Genomic DNA, 23001 nt, shown 5'->3' with positions numbered 1-23001 from the left:
TAGGGTCTGAATCAGTGGGCAGCTGGAGGAGCAGAAAACAGCTTCAAATCTCTGAAACAATACAGCCATAAAAGGCAGTAAAACAATCCCGGCGCTCCGGGCAGGAGGAGGAGGGGGAGGGGAAGGAGAGGAGGGGGTGGAGGAGTGAAAGGAGCGGTGGAGGGGGGTGACTACTCATGCGAATGAAGAGTCCTTTCTGTTGGGAAGTACTCTGCTATTATTTATAAAGTCCTGTACTGGCAGAGAGTCCCGTCAGAGGAGACAACATGTTCAGCTTGAAAACAAAAACAAACCAGCGAGTGATGCACCATTTCATAACTTTGGGAAAAAAACGGCAACACTGAAAACACAAATGTTTGCTGACTAAACATAACATTAATGTGTTGGTGGCTGAGCGATTGCGCATCACAATAATTTGTAGTATTATTACTGCTTTTATAACAACATTGCACTGTACAGCCGATCGTACTTTGACATGTTGAAATTACGTAGAAAGTTAGCACCTGATGTTTGTGTAGATTTGTGTGATTGTTTGATGATGTTTGTGTAGATTTGTGCGATTGTTTGGTGATGTTTGTGTAGATTTGTGCGATTGATTGGTGCTGTCGTACCTGCGAGCGCCTGCACTCTTAGAACAGATGTGTTAAAAACAACACAACAACAACATGTTGTTTCAATAATAACACAGAGATGGGTGGATTCTGGGACAATGCTTAGTGTGTTGTCCCAGAATCCACCACTTTTTGTGTTACTTTTAAGACAAAATCAACACAAAATGACACATAATGTGTTAAAATTGCAAATTATATGTTAAAAGCCTAACACAAAAAAAGATGTGTAAAAAATTTAACTTAATTAAATTATGTTTGTGTAGCGTTGTGCGATTGTTTGGTGCCATCGTACCTGTGAGCGCCTGATGTTTTTGTAGTGTTGTGTGATTGTTTAGCGTTGTTGTACCTGCGAGCACCTGATGTTTGTGTAGCGTTGTGTGATTGTTTAGCGTTGTTATACCTGCGAGCGGCTGATGTTTTGTCCGGCGGGCGTTTGGAGGTTGATAGGGGACGTCTGGAGCACTTCGGAACTCGACGTCTTTTGTCCATTAATGTGTGCTGTCACCATGGAAACGGGATTCTTGGCAGGCACCACGGAGATGGCGATGCTCTGACTGGGCGGCTTGATGAGGGCGAGGGGTTTGGCGGCCGTCCCCACAGGACAACTTCTGACGGCGAGCTTCTATCAAACAAAACACACAAACGGCAGCACACGATTAACATCCAACGTGCTGAGGACTCGGATTCAAACAAACTTATTTATGTTTCACACCAGAACTGTCAGTCCAACAGAAGAAAGATGAAATCTAAAGCGTCTGCTCGCTGTGATTCTCTAATCAAAACTTCAGGGACTAGTTTTCAGTCTTGAATTAAGTTTAAGACACCATACTAGTAATACGTAACCTAGTTTAAGACAGGACTTTATCATCTGAATCTGTTTGCTTTTTTCACAGTACAGTTCATAGCAGATCTGCGCTTAATATTTCATCCTTCGTTCTCATTTCTGAACTGCTTTTATGGTTTTGTGAGACCTGGGGGAGGGAGAGAGAAAGAGAGAGAGATTGTCTCTCAGATATGGAGGACATATTGAAAAGTCCTTCATTCAGAGCGTAAACAGTCAATATATCCTGACAGTCACTTGTATTCATAATGTTGTTTCTCACTGACACTCAGTTTATGATGAAAGACTCAAACCCTTAAGACTCAAATCACATTTCAAATTCAGGCCGCTGCAGCGTGATGATGTGTTGTGAGAAAAGCCTTTTATCACTTGAGCATTTCAATATTCTGTGTAAACTTTGCAAGATAAAAAGACAAATAGTACATTTCAATACAATAAAATGTAATATAATAAAAGCCACCCATTATACAACAATACAATATGCACGTCATGTAACATTCATGCTTCGAGCAGGATGATACAGAGCACATGGGTCTTTAGATCGCCGTTTCAAAACTTTCAACAATTTGAAGACTTGATACAACACCTAATAAGATCCTACTGCATTAAATTAATAGGGATCCACCGAATGTATTCAGCAATCGAAGTTATTAACCCTAAAAATACAAAACATCATCTTTCTTTAAAAGTGCTTTCACATTGACGCCATGTTTGCTGCAGTTATAAAGCGTTTTACACCTCTCACCGTTAGGCATGGGCCAGGTAAAAATAAAGCCTTTAAAATATAATATGCTTTCAAAAATATATATTACATTTTCGTCAACATCAAATCAATCACATGACTTAATGATTTAATGAATTTTGTATAAACACAGCTCCTACCTTGCAGACGGTATATCACAACATTTTAGTGATTTTGAAACATTGACTGTTTAAAACCTCGGTATACCTTGAAACCGGTAACTGGCTCATGTCTACTCACCGTAAGCTGGCTGCCATTTGATTGCGTCATCAAAATCGTTACTCTTTAGTAAAAGTTAATCTGTCTTTTATTTGTTTCCATCACACTGACTTTATGCGCATTTTGAAATATTGCATAACAAACGAGTAATGGAAATGCCAAATTTCTAATAAAAATCCCTGAATTTGCAAACAAGTTTTTATCTAGCTTGAGGTGGTTTATGACTTGTAAATTTGAATAATGGGAGATGGAAACATTAGCCGAATAAATTTTGACATTATACCCATGTGACTGATCGTCTAGCTTCCGCTGTGGTTGTCTTTATCGTATATGGGGCTCAACGACGTCTTAATGCCCTAGCTGTTAGTGCCTGCATAAAAAAATTCTGTGCACAGCATTCAGTTTGGTAATTACAAGCTGTACTGCTAGTTCATTTATAACTTGCCAAATCGTAACTTAATGCAGTCCTGTCTTCATTTTCTAAGGCCATGTTTACATTAGAGCATTTGCGTTTTAAAACGGCATTTTAAAATGAAAACGATCCTCGTTTATACTGGCATTTTAAAAAGAATCTTCATCCACACTACACACCACCATAAACCCATGAAACATGACCAATCATGTAACTGGGCATGCGCATAAAAGTGTAAAATAACTTATTACTCTAATAATAGCTTACCTTTGCGCATTTACGCAGCCTAGGGGTGTGCGATATTGACAAAAATTCATACCTGGGTCCTTTGCTGGCAACTATAACAGACACTATTTTTGAACCTATAAAAATGTGTTTGGGAAAGTCTTATACTGTTCTAGCTCCCCCTACAACATATTAATATGATTTATAGGTTAATTTTGATTTTATAACTAAACATAAAGGTCTTTATGATTTAAAAAGAAAGCATTCAAGTGAACAGTACTAAACAGTAGCGAACTTGAAGCAAAAATAAATTTTAGCAAATGCAAACTTCAATCAAACACAGTAAGAGGTGAAGTATTGCTTTAGCCTACCAGAAATGCTTATTGCATTAATTTTTAAAAGTGTGCGAGGTCCGTGCACGTCCTCCGCTAGCAACACAGAATAGCTATAAGCGCAAGCGCCTAAACAAGCATTATATATTAATGACGTTGAGTTTATTGTTTTTATTAATTTATATTCACAAAACTTATCAACAAAATATCGATTAAAATTAAGAGACAGATTATCTGAAATGAAATTCATTTTAAAGTAGCAAACAAAACTTAAATTAAACTAAAAAATAATGTCTGACCCATTACAATTCTCCCTTCATATTAGCCTTTACAACGCCTATATGGAGTTTAAAATTACAGTCTATCTTTCGTAAGCTAACTAAATTTAAACAAAACATGAACACATTAAACCCAACAATACTCAAACATTCATATAAAACAGACATTATCTATAAGGATACATGTTAAAACAATCCGATATAGCGTTTATAATAGCTGGTTGGTAGATGTTTACTATTTTTGGCAAAACCTCCGTTGCAAACCAACATTTACATGAATAAAATAATTTTTACTTTGAAAATGACGCGCTGTCACGTTAACATCAGCTGTTCGTTTACATAAGACTCCGTCTACGTTCATTTACACTCAGAGCAACGTCTGAGTTCTCAAACTAAAACAGGGTCTTCAGCGTTTGCGAACGAATCCGTTTATGAGGGTCGAAAACGGTGATGTAGTGTAGATGAAAGGCCTAAACGTAGCAAAAGTAACGCGTTTTAAAGCATAAACGCATTAATGTAAACATAGCCTAAGTGTGCCTTGTTTAATTTACTGTTGGTTACTAGGTCACCAATACCACCGTCATTTGCTCAAACAACTTGATGGAAACGCACCTAATTTGCATGTTTTCTTTTTTGCGAATTTTGAAAAAAATCAATTCGCGTTTGGCTAGAAACCCAGCTAGTGTTTTTATATCCTTACTAGTACAAACATTAGTCACAATCAGTGCAGCAGAGGAGACCACAGGACTGCAAGAGACTCATCCCATCACAATTACATGCGACACACAAACACACACACACACACACACACACACACACACACGGCGGTCGCATTCACTGCGGGTGGAGGGGTGCAGCTGATCTCCATGAAAACTAAATTCTGGCTTTGTCAACATTCTTCTCAAATCAGCATGTCGAACAGGAACGCTAATACAGCACCATCACAGCAGTCTCTCTCTCTCTCTCTCTCTCTCTCTCTCGCTTTTTGTGCGATTTTAGGGACTGAAGAAAAATATGAAGAAAAAATAGTAGTATCTGCACACATTCCTGAGGAACATTTATTCAGAACATTTGTTGACGTGGCCTTGAGTCGTGGTATTTTGACACATTATTATTTAAGAAATTGTTATAAACTTTTTCAGATTTTTCAGAGATTCAAGAGGTTGTTCTGCTGCAAATCATGCTAACGTTCTGGTGCCATCTTTACTGTGAATAGTTTTGTTGCAGGAAGTCTTTGGCAGTTATCGTTTTGCCATCTGTTTTGTCATACTGCGAATAAGCATTTACTGTTATTGCCAAACAACTGATTTGTGGTGAACACAGACCATGATAAAGTCCTTCTTCTGTTTACAACAGCGAAAGCTGCTGACCAGCATGAACTGTGAATAAACCCTGATCCAGAGCCAGAGAACAGGTGCAGTAAAAGTCATTTTAAGTGTGTGAATGCGGCACACGAGGAGATTACTGCTGTGTTGTTACTCATTAATACCCTCACAATGCGTGCGGTGCCTTTATTGTTTCTAAAGATCAATGTAATCCACAGACACCTTCACGACTCGCATCTGGACACCACCTTTAACCCCCAAGCCCCTTTCAGCTTCACACAGCTCATTGTCTCAAAGGTCACCCCCACATACAGTACAACAAACAGAACAGAATAGAAAGGGTTAAACTGGGTGGAAATGATTGGTTCATATTTGATCTGGTCTGTGGAAACTGCACTTCTTTACGATCACGTGCCAAAACTAATATATCTGACACATCAGGAGTTATTTCCCAGCATGCCGAGCAGATGAGAGGAGTTGTGGTGATGATGGGGTCTTTGAATGAGGGTCTTTGACACACAAACACTCATGAAAGACTTTTAAAGCGCGGTAATGAACCGTTTGTCCTGTCAACATTCAGCTTCCTGTTTATTATGTTGTGCTCAATGACTGAAGGACGAGCGCTCACCTGCAGACTAGTTTGATGGACGCAAATGCATAAGATTCAGTTCTTACAGTGCCTAGGGATATTAACTAGAGATACAACAATCGACAAACCACAGACTTGGATTGGCCGATTTTACACATGATCAGTCGGACCGATAACCAGCAGTCTCCAAGCCGGTCCTTTTGTTGCCAGTTGTTGCAAATAATAACTTCACAGGAAATGTGCAGCGCCATCACAAGTTCAATGTGTTATCTCATATTTAAACATCAACATGTCGAGAAATACCAGAGAGCCATATGTACATTACATCTTGACTAATACAGGTGAGAGCACGAGCTAATCACTAAAATGATAGCAAAAAATATTTGTGCTTTGACTGGACGTGTTTTAAAGTGCGCTGTTATGATGGTGACCTTTTACACCGGGAGTTAAACTTACATAACAAAGTCTTGCATGTTGTCCAAATAGATGCACTTGTATAATACATTTATTTTGTATGAAGAGGAGTGAAGCGTTGCATGGACCCGACCGCAGGTGCACTTTGGGAGCGGACTTCTCTGTTTGCCTTTGAATCATGGTATCATAACCACAAAAAATAAATAAATAAACACACAAGGTCATCGTTTTCATGATCAATCGTCGATTCCACGTTCGAGTGCTCGAGTACTCATGCAACACACACATGCGCAGCCAAATGAAGAAGACGTAAAGTTGATTTCATCCAGATGACCTGAGCTCACGCTTCTTAAACATGAGGTGATCCACTGGAGAACTCAATAAGCCGGCAGTGTTATGTGCACGCATGCTGTGTTTGCCAACGGCCTCAAGCCGGACCGTAAGACCCTCCTGCCGAATATTAAGGCTCCACCAGACGGGACGAATTTAAAATCGTCGGCCGATTTTCCAACTCTGAGAGACCCCACACACGGCGATAAAACATCGCGGGTCTAACAGTTTTGGTCGTACAGTTAGTGGTGCGCCGCCACATGGCAAAATCAACACATCACACACGAACCGATTTGACTCCCGAGCAGTCCCAGGTCAGACGGGAAATCTCGCAAAATCTCTCGAGATCAAACGTGATTTCAGAGTAAACAATCATGGCGGACGAAGAGGATGCTGTGGCGATAGTTTGCAGTTTGTTTTTATCCGAAAAAAAAAACGTTCTCAAAAGAAAAGGCGATGGTCAAAGAAGTTGAGACAAGACAACGCGAGCATGGACTATACTTGCTACATCATGATATGGAGGTGAGTTGTTGTGACCCGTGATTTTGTTTACATGACACCGGTACATCCTCGCTTCCTCGTCACCTCGCTTTCTGATTGGCTACACGTCACAGTCCACAGGCTGCATGCTCGTTTGTCCCCGGGAGACACCACACACGAGAAGAAATCGGGCCAAAAAAATCCAACATGTTGGATATCCCCGATTTGAGATCGGAGCGTTCCCGAGGTGCTTCCGAGTTGATGAGAGCAGTCTAAACACACCACACACGGCAAGAATATCTGATCAGTTTATTTTACGATTATCGGAGCATCCTTAAGATTGTCGGAAGGGGTGAATCGGGGCTAAAATCGGCCTAATTATCCTGCCGTGTGAACCAGGCATTAGGCAATCCTGAGCCAATCCTGCCTGCAGTAATGATACACGGCTGAAGATGTGCAATGCTTTTCATGATGAAGGTCGATTCACTAGAATATTAGTCACAGATACACCATTCTGCCACTACAATATCTCACGACACATGCAAACTACAGTGAGATCTGAATCTAGCGGTTTATCAGCGATACGATCAGTTCTCCTCAGGCTCTTCCTGTGTCCTCAAAAAAGTCACATAGGTGAAACACAGACCACCTGTCACCCGTCAGCGGGCCTGCGGCCATCAGATAAGATTTACAACAAACCCACAACACAAACATCTAAACCAGCAGCCAGACAGATTCCTGCAGAGAGAACAGATTCACGTCTTATCACATATACAGCTGTACACCATGACAGATTCATCTATTGATTATTTTTTCCTTCAATGATTTTTGATTAGATGATTAATCCTTTGGGTAATCTGCCAATAAATAATAAGGACATCTACCATAAGTATTTCAAACTTTTACTGTATAGCCGCCGTTCCATTGTACACGACAAATGATGGACGATAAACCGGAAGTCCCTGTGGAGATTCGCAAAGAGGCTGCATGAGGTGCCAATCATCTGCAGATGTGTAATTTTCGGATTTGTTCAAAAAATTGTACTTGCGCGACAACACCGAATGCGATATGCCGACCGAAAGTGATGTATTTCAGTGTATTCAAAAACTGTGTGTGAGGTGAAAATTATTCATGCTTTTTTGTTTGACTTTTTCAGTAACACTTAATGCTTTAAAAATTATTGATTAATGATAAGTAATAAATTATTAATTTAATATTTACACATATTATTTATAATCATGTTTTAAGATCCTCTCCAAAAATATTGTCAGTCTTTGTCAAAATTTGCTTAGCTGTTAATTGTTTCATTCATTTGTATTAATTTATTTATTCAAATCTAGTGAATATTCGTAGATTAAAGGCTCTTGCGCTGGAATGAGCTTCTCTCCCATTTTGGCACAGATTTACGCTTAAACTGAAACGTCATCATTACTACTGCCACTGGGGGGCGAACTTCAACAAACGTGTCCAAAATTTTGTGTACAGCGGAAAGGCGGCTTATCTTTTCTATTAAATACCTCAACTTAGTAAATAAAAAAGTAAAGTGCCAGAATTAAAATGCAAACAACATTTTAGAGCACCATTAATGCCACAATAATTCTAGGCATAACACTGTGCAAAAACATGATCAAGGCATTATATAATTTAAAAGCGCAAAGTCCAACATAAATACTGCCTGATAGAGTGTAAAGAAAACATGAATGCATCTTGTATAAAACTGCAAACTGCTTCTTTTGTGTAGCGCAAGGGATTGTGGGTAGTAAGCGCTCATAACACAAGCTGTTCAAAATGATCCTCCATCCAGGCACAACATACTAATAATTTGCACAGTGTGTGAGATGGAACGGTGTGTAATTCATTCAAACTATCATGTATAATTGAATATAATTTCTAATACGTATTTGATATTATGTAATTGTAATGTTATTCTATCACAGTCACGACACAGGACATCTGAAGGGATGAAAGGATGTGGAAATGATCCACTAAAAACTGGATATCTCCAGATTAACACAGATGATTTATGTGTCAACACCGTTAAGTTTTCTGTCCCTCAATTTTTGTTCAAAAATCACAACACAACGTTACAAAGTAGAAGTGCGCAGGAAAAATTAAAGTCACATGATTTATACCTGTTAAAGTTAGACTGGTGTGATTCAACCTAGCTGTGATATCTTCTTTGTTGTCATGGTGACATAAAGTTAGTCACTTTTGTATGATACCAGAGAGCAGATCATACATCCATCCACAATAAAACTCTTTCTTTTACCTTCCAGTAAACAATCTGGGCCCGTGTTACTGTAACTTGGTTTAAATAATTTTCTGTGGCAATCAACATTATAGCAGAAATCCTGCATAAGTCAAATTATACTGAACTTTCCCGTGGCTAATATACGCTGCACGCTACTGACGGTTTCATCAACCAAAATCAAATTCTGTTAAGCGTTAACGCCTGAGAGCGTTACATCTTAATGATCACAAATCCTCAATCTTCATTTCTTTCATTGTGCATCTAATCGATAAAATGTCATTTGTGAGCGGTGAAAGCGAGTTTGAAGCTGACGGTTTTCTTGTTTTAATTCACCGGCAGATCAATGACGAGACAACGGCGGGAACGGAGTCGTGTCTGCACTGAAACTCTACTTTATCACGCAAGCAAATGAAATGCCACGCACAAGATACGACAGCTGGAGAAATCAATCTCTGCTGAACTATCACAGGCAAATCTCACCACTGCGTGTCTGCACGCCGTACAATAACAAACTCCAGCATTTCTGGGGCAAAATGTGCTGTTGTGTGCTCAACATTTCTTGTTTTGCATTCCCAGTAGAAGAGAAAATTGCATTTTGGTTTAGTCGTACAGCAGGAGAGGTGGAAAATTATTAATGCACTTTAATTTTAATAGACAAATAAATTAACGGTCTTCATAAAATCTAGTTGTTAAAAAGCAACAAATTGGACTTTAAAAAGGCTCTTAAGATGTTCGGTGTCGTGAATTTTTTGATATCTTTAAGTATTTATACCGGAATATACATCACACGTGTGAAAGTTGATCGCTCTCAGAAAACAAAAGAAGAGCCGTAGAGCTACTTGAATGTTATTTCAGTGTTTTTCTACTTTATACCTTGAGAGGCGATCTGAAGACCGATCAAACATGAATAAAGCATCTAATAAAGGCCTGCTGGATTACAGGATAATGACAGGCAAGAGTTTAAAAGCTTGAACTCTGCAGGATGTGGCGCTACAGGAAGAGATCTGAATAGCCGGCAGTATTGGATTTCTACTGGACTGTATTTCTCTTTTAATCTTTACACAGAAATAAGATCTTAACTTTTCAAACATATGGAGAGTACCTCTGCTTTATTCCTCATTCATCCACTATAAAGTGAACTTGTCTATGGCCTTGAAGGGTCAAAGTGCAGATACAGACACAAAGCAAACTACTGTGCATTTATTTTCCATTCAGCTCCAGATCATTCAGATTCATTCTTGTGGTCGGCAAATAACCAATAATGGTGGGTTGCTATACTCCAGAGTTTAGACTGAACCACCGGCCTGTTATCCTGAAGATCTTCATTTATTGGATCAGGTGTTTGATCAGGGTTAAAGCTAAGCTGTGTGCATAAAACAGTGGAAGCAAATGTGCATAAACGTGTCTTTCTGTCACACATCCCTTACAGTGACCTTGTCAGGAGCCAATCACAGCCTCATTCATTACGATGGGCGGTCTGAGTGTTTGAGTGACATCTCAAGGACGGCCTTCTCCATCACTGTTCCTCTCTTTTTATTGCCAACCTAGAATGGCATAAGTCTTAAACAGTGTTTGTGAAGCGACTACTAAACTGAGTTTTGTGTGAATTTCAGTCAAATATTTTTTTTAAGCACATATCAATTTTGTTAGCATTTTTAAAACTGGCTCTTAATTAGAATTACATTAATTTTAAGAAAATAAAAAAATAAACTAAACCAACAACAATTAAAAAAGTCATAAACCTGATGATAAAAATAGTATAAAAAATCTAAATACTCTGGTAATAAAAGTTATCACCTAATTTAGTTTTTATTAGCACTATCTTATTTTGAAGCGCTATAAATAAGAGCAGATGTTTTAGTAAAGTGCGTTTGATTATTAGTTTGCTTGTGTGTGAATCATTAACAAAACAACAGTGATGTAGCACGACTCTCATACTTCATAATAAATGTTTAACATCATCAGAATAACGCTCTTAACCAAGAAACTTTTCTGTACAGTGAAAAAATGTCCACAGCTGATGTCCCTTTATTGATTACCCCAGTTAACATGGTCGGATTACACTGGTTTAAAGAATTCCTACGGATCCCGCTGCTTCCTGGGAATTCTCTAAGGATCCAAGATCCATACGAGAGGAGATCCGGCCCAAATACACGAGACACGGATGTCCACCCAGTGGAGATCAAACACAAGTATCACACTACAGTTGATTTATATAAATCATTTAAGCTCAAACTAATAAAAAAATAAGCTGCTAGTTAAACATTCCAAAAATGGAAACCATAAATTACTTCTTTTCAACAACTCCATCAGATGTCATTATTTTCCATGCACGCCGTGTCATAATGAATCTTGAGTTACTATAATGCGAATATATTTTGGTATTTGTAAGTCTGTGTAAAGTCATTTCAGACACATTATTAATGTTATAAATGTATTGCTGAAACACTAGAATAGTGAATAGTAGAGTTAGATCATCAAACACTTTCACATTTCTGTGTTCAGGATTATTTGGGCGGGGCTAAAATGGTGGCTTGATGACACACTTGAGTCACCAAGCATGGCCCCGCCCCTAACATAATCGCAAGCATCCAGCTGTATTTAGAAGTTTAGAGAGACGGCAGCTTTTCCGCAAATGGGCGTGGTTTCAGCGCTGCCACACCCCCAGCCTTTGAGAGTAGAGAATCCTGCCTGTTTTTCCAAGATTTAAATAACTTATTATTACTTGCCATTTTTGAATCACGTAAATTTGTCTATGTGATTAATAACACGTGTGGTGTGATAAACTGAAAACACATTTAATATCGGACTTTAATAAATAGCTAAAGGCTTTCAGTCACACTTGAACCCATGGATCATTGGCATGAATATAGAAAATGACTTCAGTTCCCTCTTGACTCTTTCCTGGGTGTTTAACTGTCTTCAGGCTATTAATAGCTCCAGCACTTCATCCGTACAGGATGAATATAAAGCGTGCCACCTTCTGGTTACCAAGCACAAACCACACCAGGTCACACGCAGAAGAACATTACGTATGCAAGGCTGTGATGACATTGAACAAATCGTTTATAATTAATGATGGGATTTGAACTTGCAACCTCACACATCCACTGCAACACACCACACAATGTTGCGCATCACATGGAAAACACGGCAAACTTCTGATATTACTGTAAAAATACTAACCTGCTGTTTTTTTAATGGATGTATTCAGACTCAGGATAAGGTTAACAAATCTGTGAATATTTGATCATAGAGCCATGAAAGTTCAATAAAGCAGAATGACTTACAATTATTATTAGTTTGACTTCAAAGTCATTTTACAGACAGAAACATTTATTAAAAGTCATTTTTCACAACACTTGCCAATGTTCAACTCTGGAGAAAACTCATGCTGTTTATGTGACCATGAGAGGAATGAGTTCACCCAAAAATGTAAATTAGTTTTCTCATCCTCACTTGTCGCTCTTAACCCATATGATTTTTCTTCTTCATGGAACAAAACACAGATTTTTATAAATGACACTGTTAGTCCCCAAGAAAATGATGCTGATGACCCAATTTTCATTTTTGGGTCTCCTTAACTCATTCCCCGCAAGCCATTGTATTATTTTCTTGAAAGTTGCCCGCTAGCATTTTTTGTGATTTTCACAAAATGCCTTCCAGGAAAACTTTCTTCTAAAAATATATAAACATACAAATATATCAAATAAACGAAAAGAACCTCTGCTTTCAAACAAACGAAAAAAAATCATCCTTTCTATGTTTTTTTCTCTGCTCATAAACTTAAATATGGGCACTTTTCTTTAAAAATATTTTTTTAGCAAAAAGCTGAAATTATTGCATTTTTGTGAAGGAATTTTGTTACAGATCAGATTCAGAATGATTATAAAAACATACACAGAGTGTAAAATTAGTAAATAACGTTTTGGCTTCAGTTTTTTCATAAATAAGGTAAGTGCGCCATTTAGTGGATAATCACGGTATTACAGATTAACATAAAAATTCTTCAGAAACACTTTTTTATGCAAATGCTTTCTCTTAGTTGATGAGATAACTTGTAAATGGCGGTAAACGAGTTACCAAAGGGAACTTGCCTTCAATAGTGTCTGATGTTCATTAATTGTTATATAAACCTCAGTGGACATCAAACCCAAAACCAGTCCACAACCTCCAGCGTTCCTTCACCTGCTGACACGCTAGTGACTGAAGATCTGATACTGAAGATCAGACTTCAATGTGATCAGACCTGGGCATCACAACGGTAACAAACTAAACTAATCTGACTTCAGTACTGGTAATAAAGATTTGATGGGAAAGCATGTGTTTAATGTTACTTGTAGACTGAGAAAGACGTTTTGAATTTCAGTGTGTTCGGTAAGTATCTTTTCATTTCAAAAGAGCCACAGAAATCCTAAAATGCCTATTTCAAGGCTAAATCAGTGCTTCTGCAGGAAATGAGATCATGGATTGCAGCAAGCACTTATTGGATCTTAAAGTGGCCGTGGACAGCTTTAAACTCCAGCACGGGTTTGGAATTACAGTACAATGTAAGCCATTAACACCTGTTTAGTGATACCAGAGCTTAAAGATACGACATCACCTCATGAAGATCAGGAGACGAGCGTCAAATGTATACTAGTGTACAGTAATAGCAGATGCTTAAAGTTACTCCAGACTTTCCCCTGGTTACCTCTGTGCAATGCAATGGCATGCTTTATAGGCTAAAAATGTATGTTAGGATTGGCACACTGGTCAATTCATCAGTCTGGACAATATTTCAGCCTACAGCTGGTTGATGTTGTGCTTTATTGTAAATATAATCACAGCTGGAAGGCACGGTTAGGCTCAACTATAGCCATGACTTATTTATATATTACACAATATATTGTACAGCCTCTTGTATCTTATCACTATGGTTACCATACGACAATGTCCTATTACAAGATATAGACCTAGACATTAACAGAAGATTGCTTTGCAACATAAATAACAACGGCTGATGTAAAGAGATACCAATAGCACTGTTTAATTATGAATAACTGTGCTCCTGTATATCATTACATTATAAACTCATGGGTTCAAACCCATACTGATACACCTCGTAACGTCGCTTTGGATGAAATGTCTGCCAAATGCATAAATGTAAATGGTCATTAGATTCAATGGTTAATTCAATCACAGATGAGAGCTTATTGTTTATAAATGAACTAATAGTTTTTTGTTTAATCAACCAACTTTTACAGACGTCCATCATTGTTATCATATAAGTTGAGCTATGTGAACAGCTCACAAATGTGTTTGAAACAGAGCCAATGAAGTCATCACTGGATGTGTCAGCTTAAGTCCAAATCAAGTAATCCTATTGGTCATCTAACGCGCTCTAATCTCATTACATCATTACCGTCTCACAGCACAGAAAGCCGTAAAGCATAGAGTCAAATGTCAAAGATTTAATTTCAGCTACAAGCTTAAAAACTCTTAATGATATAAAACATTTGAGAATGAATGAATGAATGTAACTGGCTATTAAAACAAACCATAGATCTTACTCTAAACTCTTGAATCATTTCAGCAAATCATTTACTGAAATCATCAGCAATTGTATTTACTTAAATCATATGATGATGATGATGAGATCATGAATTTTAATCAATGTGTTTTTAAGGTCATCTATATGCTGTTTACTTGAACTGTCCGATTTACACCCCTAATTTCAAGTGTCTGTAAACATTCAATTACGATACAGTATCGATTGCAATATCGATTGCAAGCGATGCAATATTTGCTGATACATCAAACACAGATTAATTTATCAATATTTTTATATTACGTTTAATTAAACATCTTGAAAATCACACAATCTCTGTTCAAATTGGAACATTTACAATAACAAACTAACAAATATAGCTGCAAGCAGCTATGGCGGGCCCTCGCACGTTTTTTTTACCGCTACACGATGCGTCCGAGAAAACGATGCCCGGTGGGCAAGGGCATCAAGTGGGTAAACATCAGTGGGCTATTTTTTATGTTTTTACTGAGCCATTTGGGGACTGTAGGTAAAACAAAAACCCCACATTTTAGACAAACATGGGCGCTAGTGAGCCACTTAAGAGACACGCCTATATCTGACCTTTTTGTGCACACTTAACAGCTGACAACTCTGATGTGTGTGCCAACTTTAAGGTTAATCTAATCACGCCAAGAGCCTTAAATATGCCTGAAATAAAAGTAGTTTGCGGCGTTGCCATGGGAACAGCGTTCGAGATATCAAAAATCCCTTCGCAATTTATCATCTACAATGTCTCGGCATCATGTTGACCACTTCTGGTGTTAATCGCATGAATATCCTAGAAGGAGTATTTAAAGGAACATCGGCATCAACTGAAAGGCTTAAAAATGCCTTTAAAATGAAAGTAAAGTTTGACGCGTTGCCATGGGAACAGCGTTTGAGATATCAAAAATCCCTTCGCAATTTATCATCTACTATGCCTCAGCATCATGTTGACCACTTTTGGTGTTAATCGCATGAATATCCTAGAAGGAGTATTTAAAGGAACATCGGCATCAACTGAAAGGCTTAAAAATGCCTTTAAAATGAAAGTAAAGTTTGACGCGTTGCCATGGGAACAGCGTTTGAGATATCAAAAATCCCTTCGCAATTTATCATCTACAATGTCTTGGCATCATAATCGCCACGTTTGGTGTCAATCGCTTGAATATCCTAGAAGGAGTATTTAAAGGAACATCGGCATCAACTGAAAGGCTTAAATATGGCTTCAAAATGAAAGTAAAAAGTTTGACACGTTGCCATGGGAACAACGTTTGAGATATCAAAAATCCCTTTGCAATTTATCATCTACAATGTCTCGGCACCATGTTGACCACTTCTGGTGTCAATCTCATGAATATTCTAGAAGGAGTATTTAAAAGAACATCGGCATCAACTTAAAGGCTTAAATAAGCCTTTAAAATGAAAGTAAAGTTTGACGCGTTGCCATGAGAACAGCGTTTGAGATATCAAAAATCCCTTCGCAATTTATCATCTACAATGTCTCGGCATCATGTTGACCACTTCTGGCGTCAATCGCATGAATATTCTAGAAGGAGTATTTAAAAGAACATTGGCGTCAACTGAAAGGCTTAAATATGCCTTTAAAATGAAAGTAAAATCTGACGCGTTGCCATGGGAACAGCGTTCGAGATATCAAAAATCCCTTCGCAATTTATCATCTACAATGTCTCAGCATTATGTTGACCACTTCTGGAGTCAATCACATTATTTCTCCAGGAGGAGTATTTAAAAGTTTACCGCATGCAGCTGTAAGGTTTAAATATTCCTTAAAAATGAAAGTAAAGTTTGACAGGTTGCCATGGGAACAGCGTTCGAGATATCAAAAATCCCTTCGCAATTTATCATCTACAATGTCTTGGCATCATGTTGACCACTTTTGGTGTCAATCGCATAAACATTGTAGGAGGAGTATTTAAAAGAACATCGCATGGAACTGTCAAAAAAAATCCACCTTTGTGACTGACACACTTCCTGGCGCCTGGTGGTGGCGCTATACCCGGGAGTCACAATGGACACATCGATGCGATCGGAATCTTCAGACGAACAAACACCCTGCATGGCATCACAATAAGATATTTTTTGCCTTAGATATTAGACACTTCCTGTTTCTCTGAATTCGCCATAAATTCGTCGCCTCGCCATGGCAGAACCGTTCGAGATATCAAAAATCCCTTCGCAATTTAGCAAGTACAATGTCTCAGCATCATGTTTACCACGTTTGGTGTCAATCGCATGCATCCTCTAGGAGGAGTATTTAAAAGTTCAATGCATGCATTTTTTAAACAATCCAAAATAGCCGACTTCCTGTTGGGCGGAGCTTAAATGTTAGAGGGTGAAAGTTGTTCGGGTCGATGAGATCTATATGCGTACCAAGTCTCGTACATGTGCGTAAATTTTTGCCCGATCTGTGCCTCAATGTTTGTTTTTGCATTACAGGGGGCGCTACAGAGCTCCCTTACCACGCCCGAATTCCAGCCTTTGCCGGGTCCTAATGGCCGACGACTCTGACATCTCTGCCAATTTTCAAGAGTTTTTGAGTATGTTAAGGCCCCCAAATTGCCCTGAAACGTAAAAAAAAAATAAAAAAAAAAAAAAAAAAAAAAAAAAAAATAATAAATCCGAGCAAAAACAATAGGGCTTCGCACCTTTCGGTGCAGGCCATTCTGGCCTGCTCCTCGGTGCTCGAGCCCTAAAAACGCACTTTTTTAAATAAAAAATAATAATGAAGGGAAACTGTAACATAAAATCAAGCTTATGATGATAACAGTCAAAGTCTTTCAGTATTTTGTGCCAAAATGTGCAACATTAACAATCACTGAGGTAGTTTAAATAAAAAATAAACTTTGCTCACATGCTGAAACTAGCAGATAAAAATAAACGAAAGTGTGCGCTTTGACAGAAATGTGTAGATGGACGTTACGTCAAGGTATATAGATGCAAAGTGTGTCAAAACAAAGGTATCTCATATCAATATTTTATGTGTGGCATTGATGCATTGTATCATTAAGAAATTTATAGATTGATTTAAAGAAAAAGTGAAGGATTGCACTTAACTTGTTTCCATGGAAACAAAAACTACACTTTGAAGTTGTCCCACTCTTTAACTACAAATATTTTTTACTGTTTTGTATTTTATTTTATTGACCCCAAAGATGCTTGGTTTGGTTCACAAGCTAATGCAAAAATGTTCAAAAGCCATGAGAAAAATGAATAAACTATAAAACACAACTTCTAAAGATCATCACCTTGTGCAATCTGTTAACAAAACAAACAAAAAAAACCCACAGTTGAGTCAAAGTCATATTTGCTTCTGGATGAAGTGCTGCTGATGTTTCACAGTGATTTACCGCAGGCAGCGTTGCCATGAAACCGAGCAGATCAAAATGTTAAAAAGCGATTATATTCATTAAACAAAGCCTCTGCTGGCCGTCCATCTTTTGTTTCTGCTTAAAAAGCTTTAGGAGATTTCAACTGAAATATTTCTGAGTCTTTATGTGTACACACATTCAGTTTCTGGAGTTAAAATTATTATTGCTGGCCTTAACATCAAGCATGGTTGCCACTGGATACGGCCAGTTCGCCTAATCAAATCTAGATGAACTTTACCAAATATCAATTTTGCCAATAGAAATTGATGACATGCACTTTAAAAGAGAAAGAAATAGTGCTCGATTCTCCATGATATTCTGCTCCTAATAAATCAAAAGAAGGAGGTTTTGAGATCAGATGAGAGTCTGTATAATTATTTGAAATCTCTCTTATATACTGTAAAAGAGCGGTTTCATATCTGAATGTACAGTATCTTAAAAATAATCAACTTTAACCTCTGACGCCTCCTCACTGGACATCGGGCCAGCTGTTCTTACATGTATGAGCTGTTTTTACAAAGTCTTTTTTCCTTTGCCTTTTGTATTTGTGTATTAATGTTAAAGGCGCCATCGGCCTGCAGGACATAGATACACAAATCACTTTAGACAGAACACTGGGCTGCTTTCAGACCAAGACATGCAAGCCAACTCACATCTGTGCTTATACATCCAACTTATGCAAGCCAGACTAAACGTGTACTGCTTTTGTTTCTCTCAAGGTCCTGCATTTATTAAAGGAAGAGGTCACCCAATAATAAAACATTCTCCTGTCGTTCTTCTGTGTTTTAATGAAAGTGAATGAGGGTTAGGGTGTCAAACTCAAATGACACATCAGTATATGCTCTTTAGCCCGTTCATATTCATTATATGGACCGCACTGGCTGTTAACTCAGTTAACTTGTCTTTACTTAAGCAATGACATAAACATCATTTAATATTTTAAGTTTTGGACATATACTTAAAAAATCTTGGTACATTTAACTTATAAAATAAATTAAACTAAAACACTGCAGTGAAACAAACTTAAAATTGTCAGTACATATTGTAAGAAATACCCATAATCCTTTGTGCCTGAATATTTAGATTATTTTTCACAGAATAAAAACTTTAACTACTTAAATTAAAATGTCACAGAGTTTTAAGCTTTTATATAATTAATGTTGTTTTGTTGTTAATTATCATTTTGTGAAGTCATCATTCAGGTGATCAGTGTTTACTTGAACCCTGTTGAGCACATTTTTATTGTATTTCTCTCCACAGTGCTAACAATTCTGACCGTTTTGTGTGTTTCTGTGGAAAATTAATATACAATGACTGACTTATAGTCAGTTTTTAGTTTTATAATGCTATTTACAACACTAAAAGTAATATAATTATAAATTAATAAAAAATTGAAAATTGTTGAATACAGTAGTGGAGATGATGGACAGAGCAATTGATATAAAAAATTATTTCAAGTTAATCAACTTAAATGTAAGGTTAATGAACTTGCTTAATGATACTGGAATTACTAGAAAATTTAAAGTGCACCTATTTCATTGCTAAAAACAAATATTTTGTGTATTCGGTATAATACAATGTGTTTGCGTGGTATTTTAATCAAACACATTATTTTCCACATACCGTAAATTTTTGTTGCTTCAGATTTAACTCTCTTCCTGAAACGCACTGATTTTGTACGAAACTCAATAGGCTTGCTCGACTTCATGCGGCGTCACAGGAACCAATAGCCGGATGACGTCTTCCACGAGAGCGATTTAAAAGCAAACCCTCTGTATGCCATCGTCTGGCTGTCGATTCTTGCGGCGCGGCATTAAGTCAAACAAGCATATTGATCCGAAAAGTGCTGTGTCCCTGATTGGCCAGCTAATCTGTACTTTGTGATTGGCCTGAATACCTCTAACGTCAGCCAGAAAACTGACGCTCCGTACCATGTTTGAAAGATTCGGTCACAATGCAATGCTAGTCTGAAAAAGGGATTTACGTTGGAGACGATAACTCCGGTCATCGTTTACTTTGGGGTTTGTACCTTTTGCATATAGTTAACATGTACTAATACATCCAATGTGCTCTTGTTTTAGTTCAAATTACTTCCTTTTTTAGGGCAAAAACTTTCCTCCAATTGGAGTAAATTAAAACAAGTAAATTTAACTTGTTTGTTTAATCACATTATGTGTATGACAGAAAAATGAATGTGACACAGATTTATACTACACAGGTCTGTGGGTAACGCAAAAAAAAATGTATGTCTGTTTATTTAGTTATCGACTTGTGCTAGACAGAGACACCAAAGAGAAAGACAAACATAAAGTGTTGTGCTAATGTTTGTTTTGCATTGTGCATGATATAAACACACAGTGTGGTTTGAAAAGATGTTGCAAGCTTTGAAAAAGACAGAGAAATATATTAGAGCACAGAGCAAATCAAAGCAGAGATTTTATGAGTGTTTCAGTGATGCAACCCAGAGCAATAACACACAACAATACAGAAAGACTCTCACGCAACACGTATTAAAAACTCTCCAGAAAAGACAGACATACAGATGGACAGAGCATGTTTACCCTTTGGGAAATACAAGATTACTTACAAAACCTTTACATGTTTATAATGTTGTCAGCTAACATAAGCCGGAGGGTTTGTGTTCATCTGCATTCTTTAAAATGTAAGTTTAGGTGAAATATGTTGGGCCAGCTTCAAAATGTGCCTGATATAATAAATAACAAGACACATTCCGAAACAATGTTTCATTGAACTGTTTAATTTAACATATTTCAACTTCGATTAGACAAAACTGCAGTAGCCGTTTAATGTATTTTTTGCTCATGCAACTCAAAGTTTGACCGTAGTGTTATCCAAAACTCATAGCAATGATACATTTTAAATTGGGTAATGATGTGCTTATTGGCTCAATAGTGAATCTGTATCAATAGTGTATCATTTACTCAAATGTAGGGTTGCAAAAGGGCCGGAAAGTTTCCAGTAAATTTCTGGAAACTTTCCATGGTAACTTATTCTGGGGATTTTTGGAAATATTCCAAATTGTAAACTTAACAGGAATTATTTGCATATGTGTATATATACTATATAATATACAGACATAAATCAACATTTTGTTTGGTTATAAGCAGACATGCATGCAAAGTTTTAAACATGACAATTTAATTGTAAATAATTGTAAATAGAACTTGAATCGATTATTTCATTGAGTAAAAATTATTATAATAGTGACATTTTGACATTATTTTGTGTGCAGGATTGAATAAATGATTTGTGCATGTTATGGAGGAATGCAAGTACATGCAGGGGGTGTGGCCTCAATGGTCCTTCAGTAAGCGTTGTGCTCTGTGTGCATGTGACTGAAGAATGTACAGCATAGAAAATCAACTAAAATTGCATTAAATCTTGATGTTTTAAACAAAATGATGCTGAAATTCTTTATCCACACTTAAGTTTCTTGTTATAGGCAACTCTGAAAATTTTCCCGTTAATTCCCATATATTCCAGTTAGTTTCCATGGGAAGTTTTCAACCTTGAAAATTCCCAGAATTTTGCTAAGCCTACTTGATTCAAATACAGATGCTGCAACAATCTGTTTCTGCTTTAGAATTAAAGACAACCACACATCTGTCTATTAAAAAACTATAAAAGCATGTGCAGGAAAAAACTTTGATGATTGATGATGAATGGTTATTAATCGTCCAGAAGAGCTGTAATCTTTGTTATAAGACCCAATGCACTTTAAATATTTCCGTGTTTTCTTTAAAGTTAACTGTTTACTATTAATGTATCAACTGCTTTGAAATATTGTTGTGTTGACGCTTTGAAGAAAGCTATTATTAATGCATTACAGAGGGATTAAAGTATACCTTATTTACTAGCTATATCATGTATGTTACATTTATATTTTACATCTTTATACATTTACAGACTGCTGTTGCTTAATAAAACATGGTGTTGTTGACGTATTGTAGTGCATACTAATGCAAACACTTTCATAGGCGTGTAACTCTTATAAGGGTTATTAATGTAAAGGACACGCAACTGTTTATGATGTGAATTTGAAGGCCGTGTGATGATGCTGACTTTGGTTTTTCTGCACCCTTCCCCCTCTTGAGAAAGGCCATGAATGAGGCCTCCCCTCCCTCCCTCCCTCCCCCCAGCCCGAAACTCTGCAGACTTTTGCTCCATGTTAGGAAGGAAGCGACACCCCTTCGGCACAAAATGGAAGCTTCCACTACCAAACACCGAAAACCTTCACAACAAACACCAAACGATCGCAATATCAACACAAACTGCAACGTTTGACGCGCGACAGACTGTAAAACAGCCGCGTGCCGCTGTCCGAGGTGCTGAACGCGGTTGTTAAAGTCCACCGAACGGACGCGATGTTTATCGTTCAGTACGACTCATTCAGTGAAGGGAATGATGAATGTGCATCGTTCTTCTAACTGGGGACAAACAGACGAATCATCCATAAAACATCGAGAAAATGATAGATGACCTTGTGTTTGATGCGCGATTGTACAGAAAAAAGTGGAAGTGCAGAGATCGAATCAAATTCTACCACGTCGTCATGTGACCGGCTCAAGAAATAAACCTCCTCAGAAACACACAGCTCAGAATAAAGTTAGCAATAAACGAGTTAATGTTCAAAAGGGTACAAAGCCACCACCTTAAAGCATCAGAAACGATAAATGTCAATATACAAACACAACAAACTGAGTAACTGATGCTCCCTGTACAAAACTCTCCAGAAACATGTCGACCCACTCAAAATGGACGCTAACATTTTCACACTTTACCAAAAGTGCAATTTCAGTTTTTATTCATATAAAAACCTCAGGAAACCCCCAATCCACAGATCACGACTAATAGTTTAAAACATTTCCAGTCAAACGTGTGCAAAACATGAACTTGTGGAGTGAACTTAAAATGAATCACTGATAATTTATTAAGAACATTCACTAATACTTGTTTGTCACTCTCTGCTTTTCTTGTAGTTGTACTTA

The 23001-nt window shown here is 37.5% G+C and overlaps 1 protein-coding gene across 3 annotated transcripts in view; it reads right to left on the bottom strand.

Moving 5' to 3' along the window:
• phf21b (PHD finger protein 21B) overlaps positions 1-23001 on the bottom strand; it is a 37680-nt gene that overhangs the window by 13443 nt on the left and 1236 nt on the right. For all 3 annotated transcript variants that reach the window (XM_065290054.2, XM_065290055.2, XM_065290057.2), the window contains exon 2: positions 1012-1233. In XM_065290054.2, the coding sequence (XP_065146126.1) occupies positions 1012-1233 (222 nt within the window). The remainder of the gene's footprint in view (positions 1-1011; positions 1234-23001) is intronic.

This window comes from Paramisgurnus dabryanus, chromosome 1 (genome assembly GCF_030506205.2).
Source record: "Paramisgurnus dabryanus chromosome 1, PD_genome_1.1, whole genome shotgun sequence".
Classification (NCBI taxonomy): domain Eukaryota; kingdom Metazoa; phylum Chordata; class Actinopteri; order Cypriniformes; family Cobitidae; genus Paramisgurnus; species Paramisgurnus dabryanus.
Note: the sequence above shows the minus strand (reverse complement) of the source record. Positions and strands in the feature narration are given on the sequence as shown.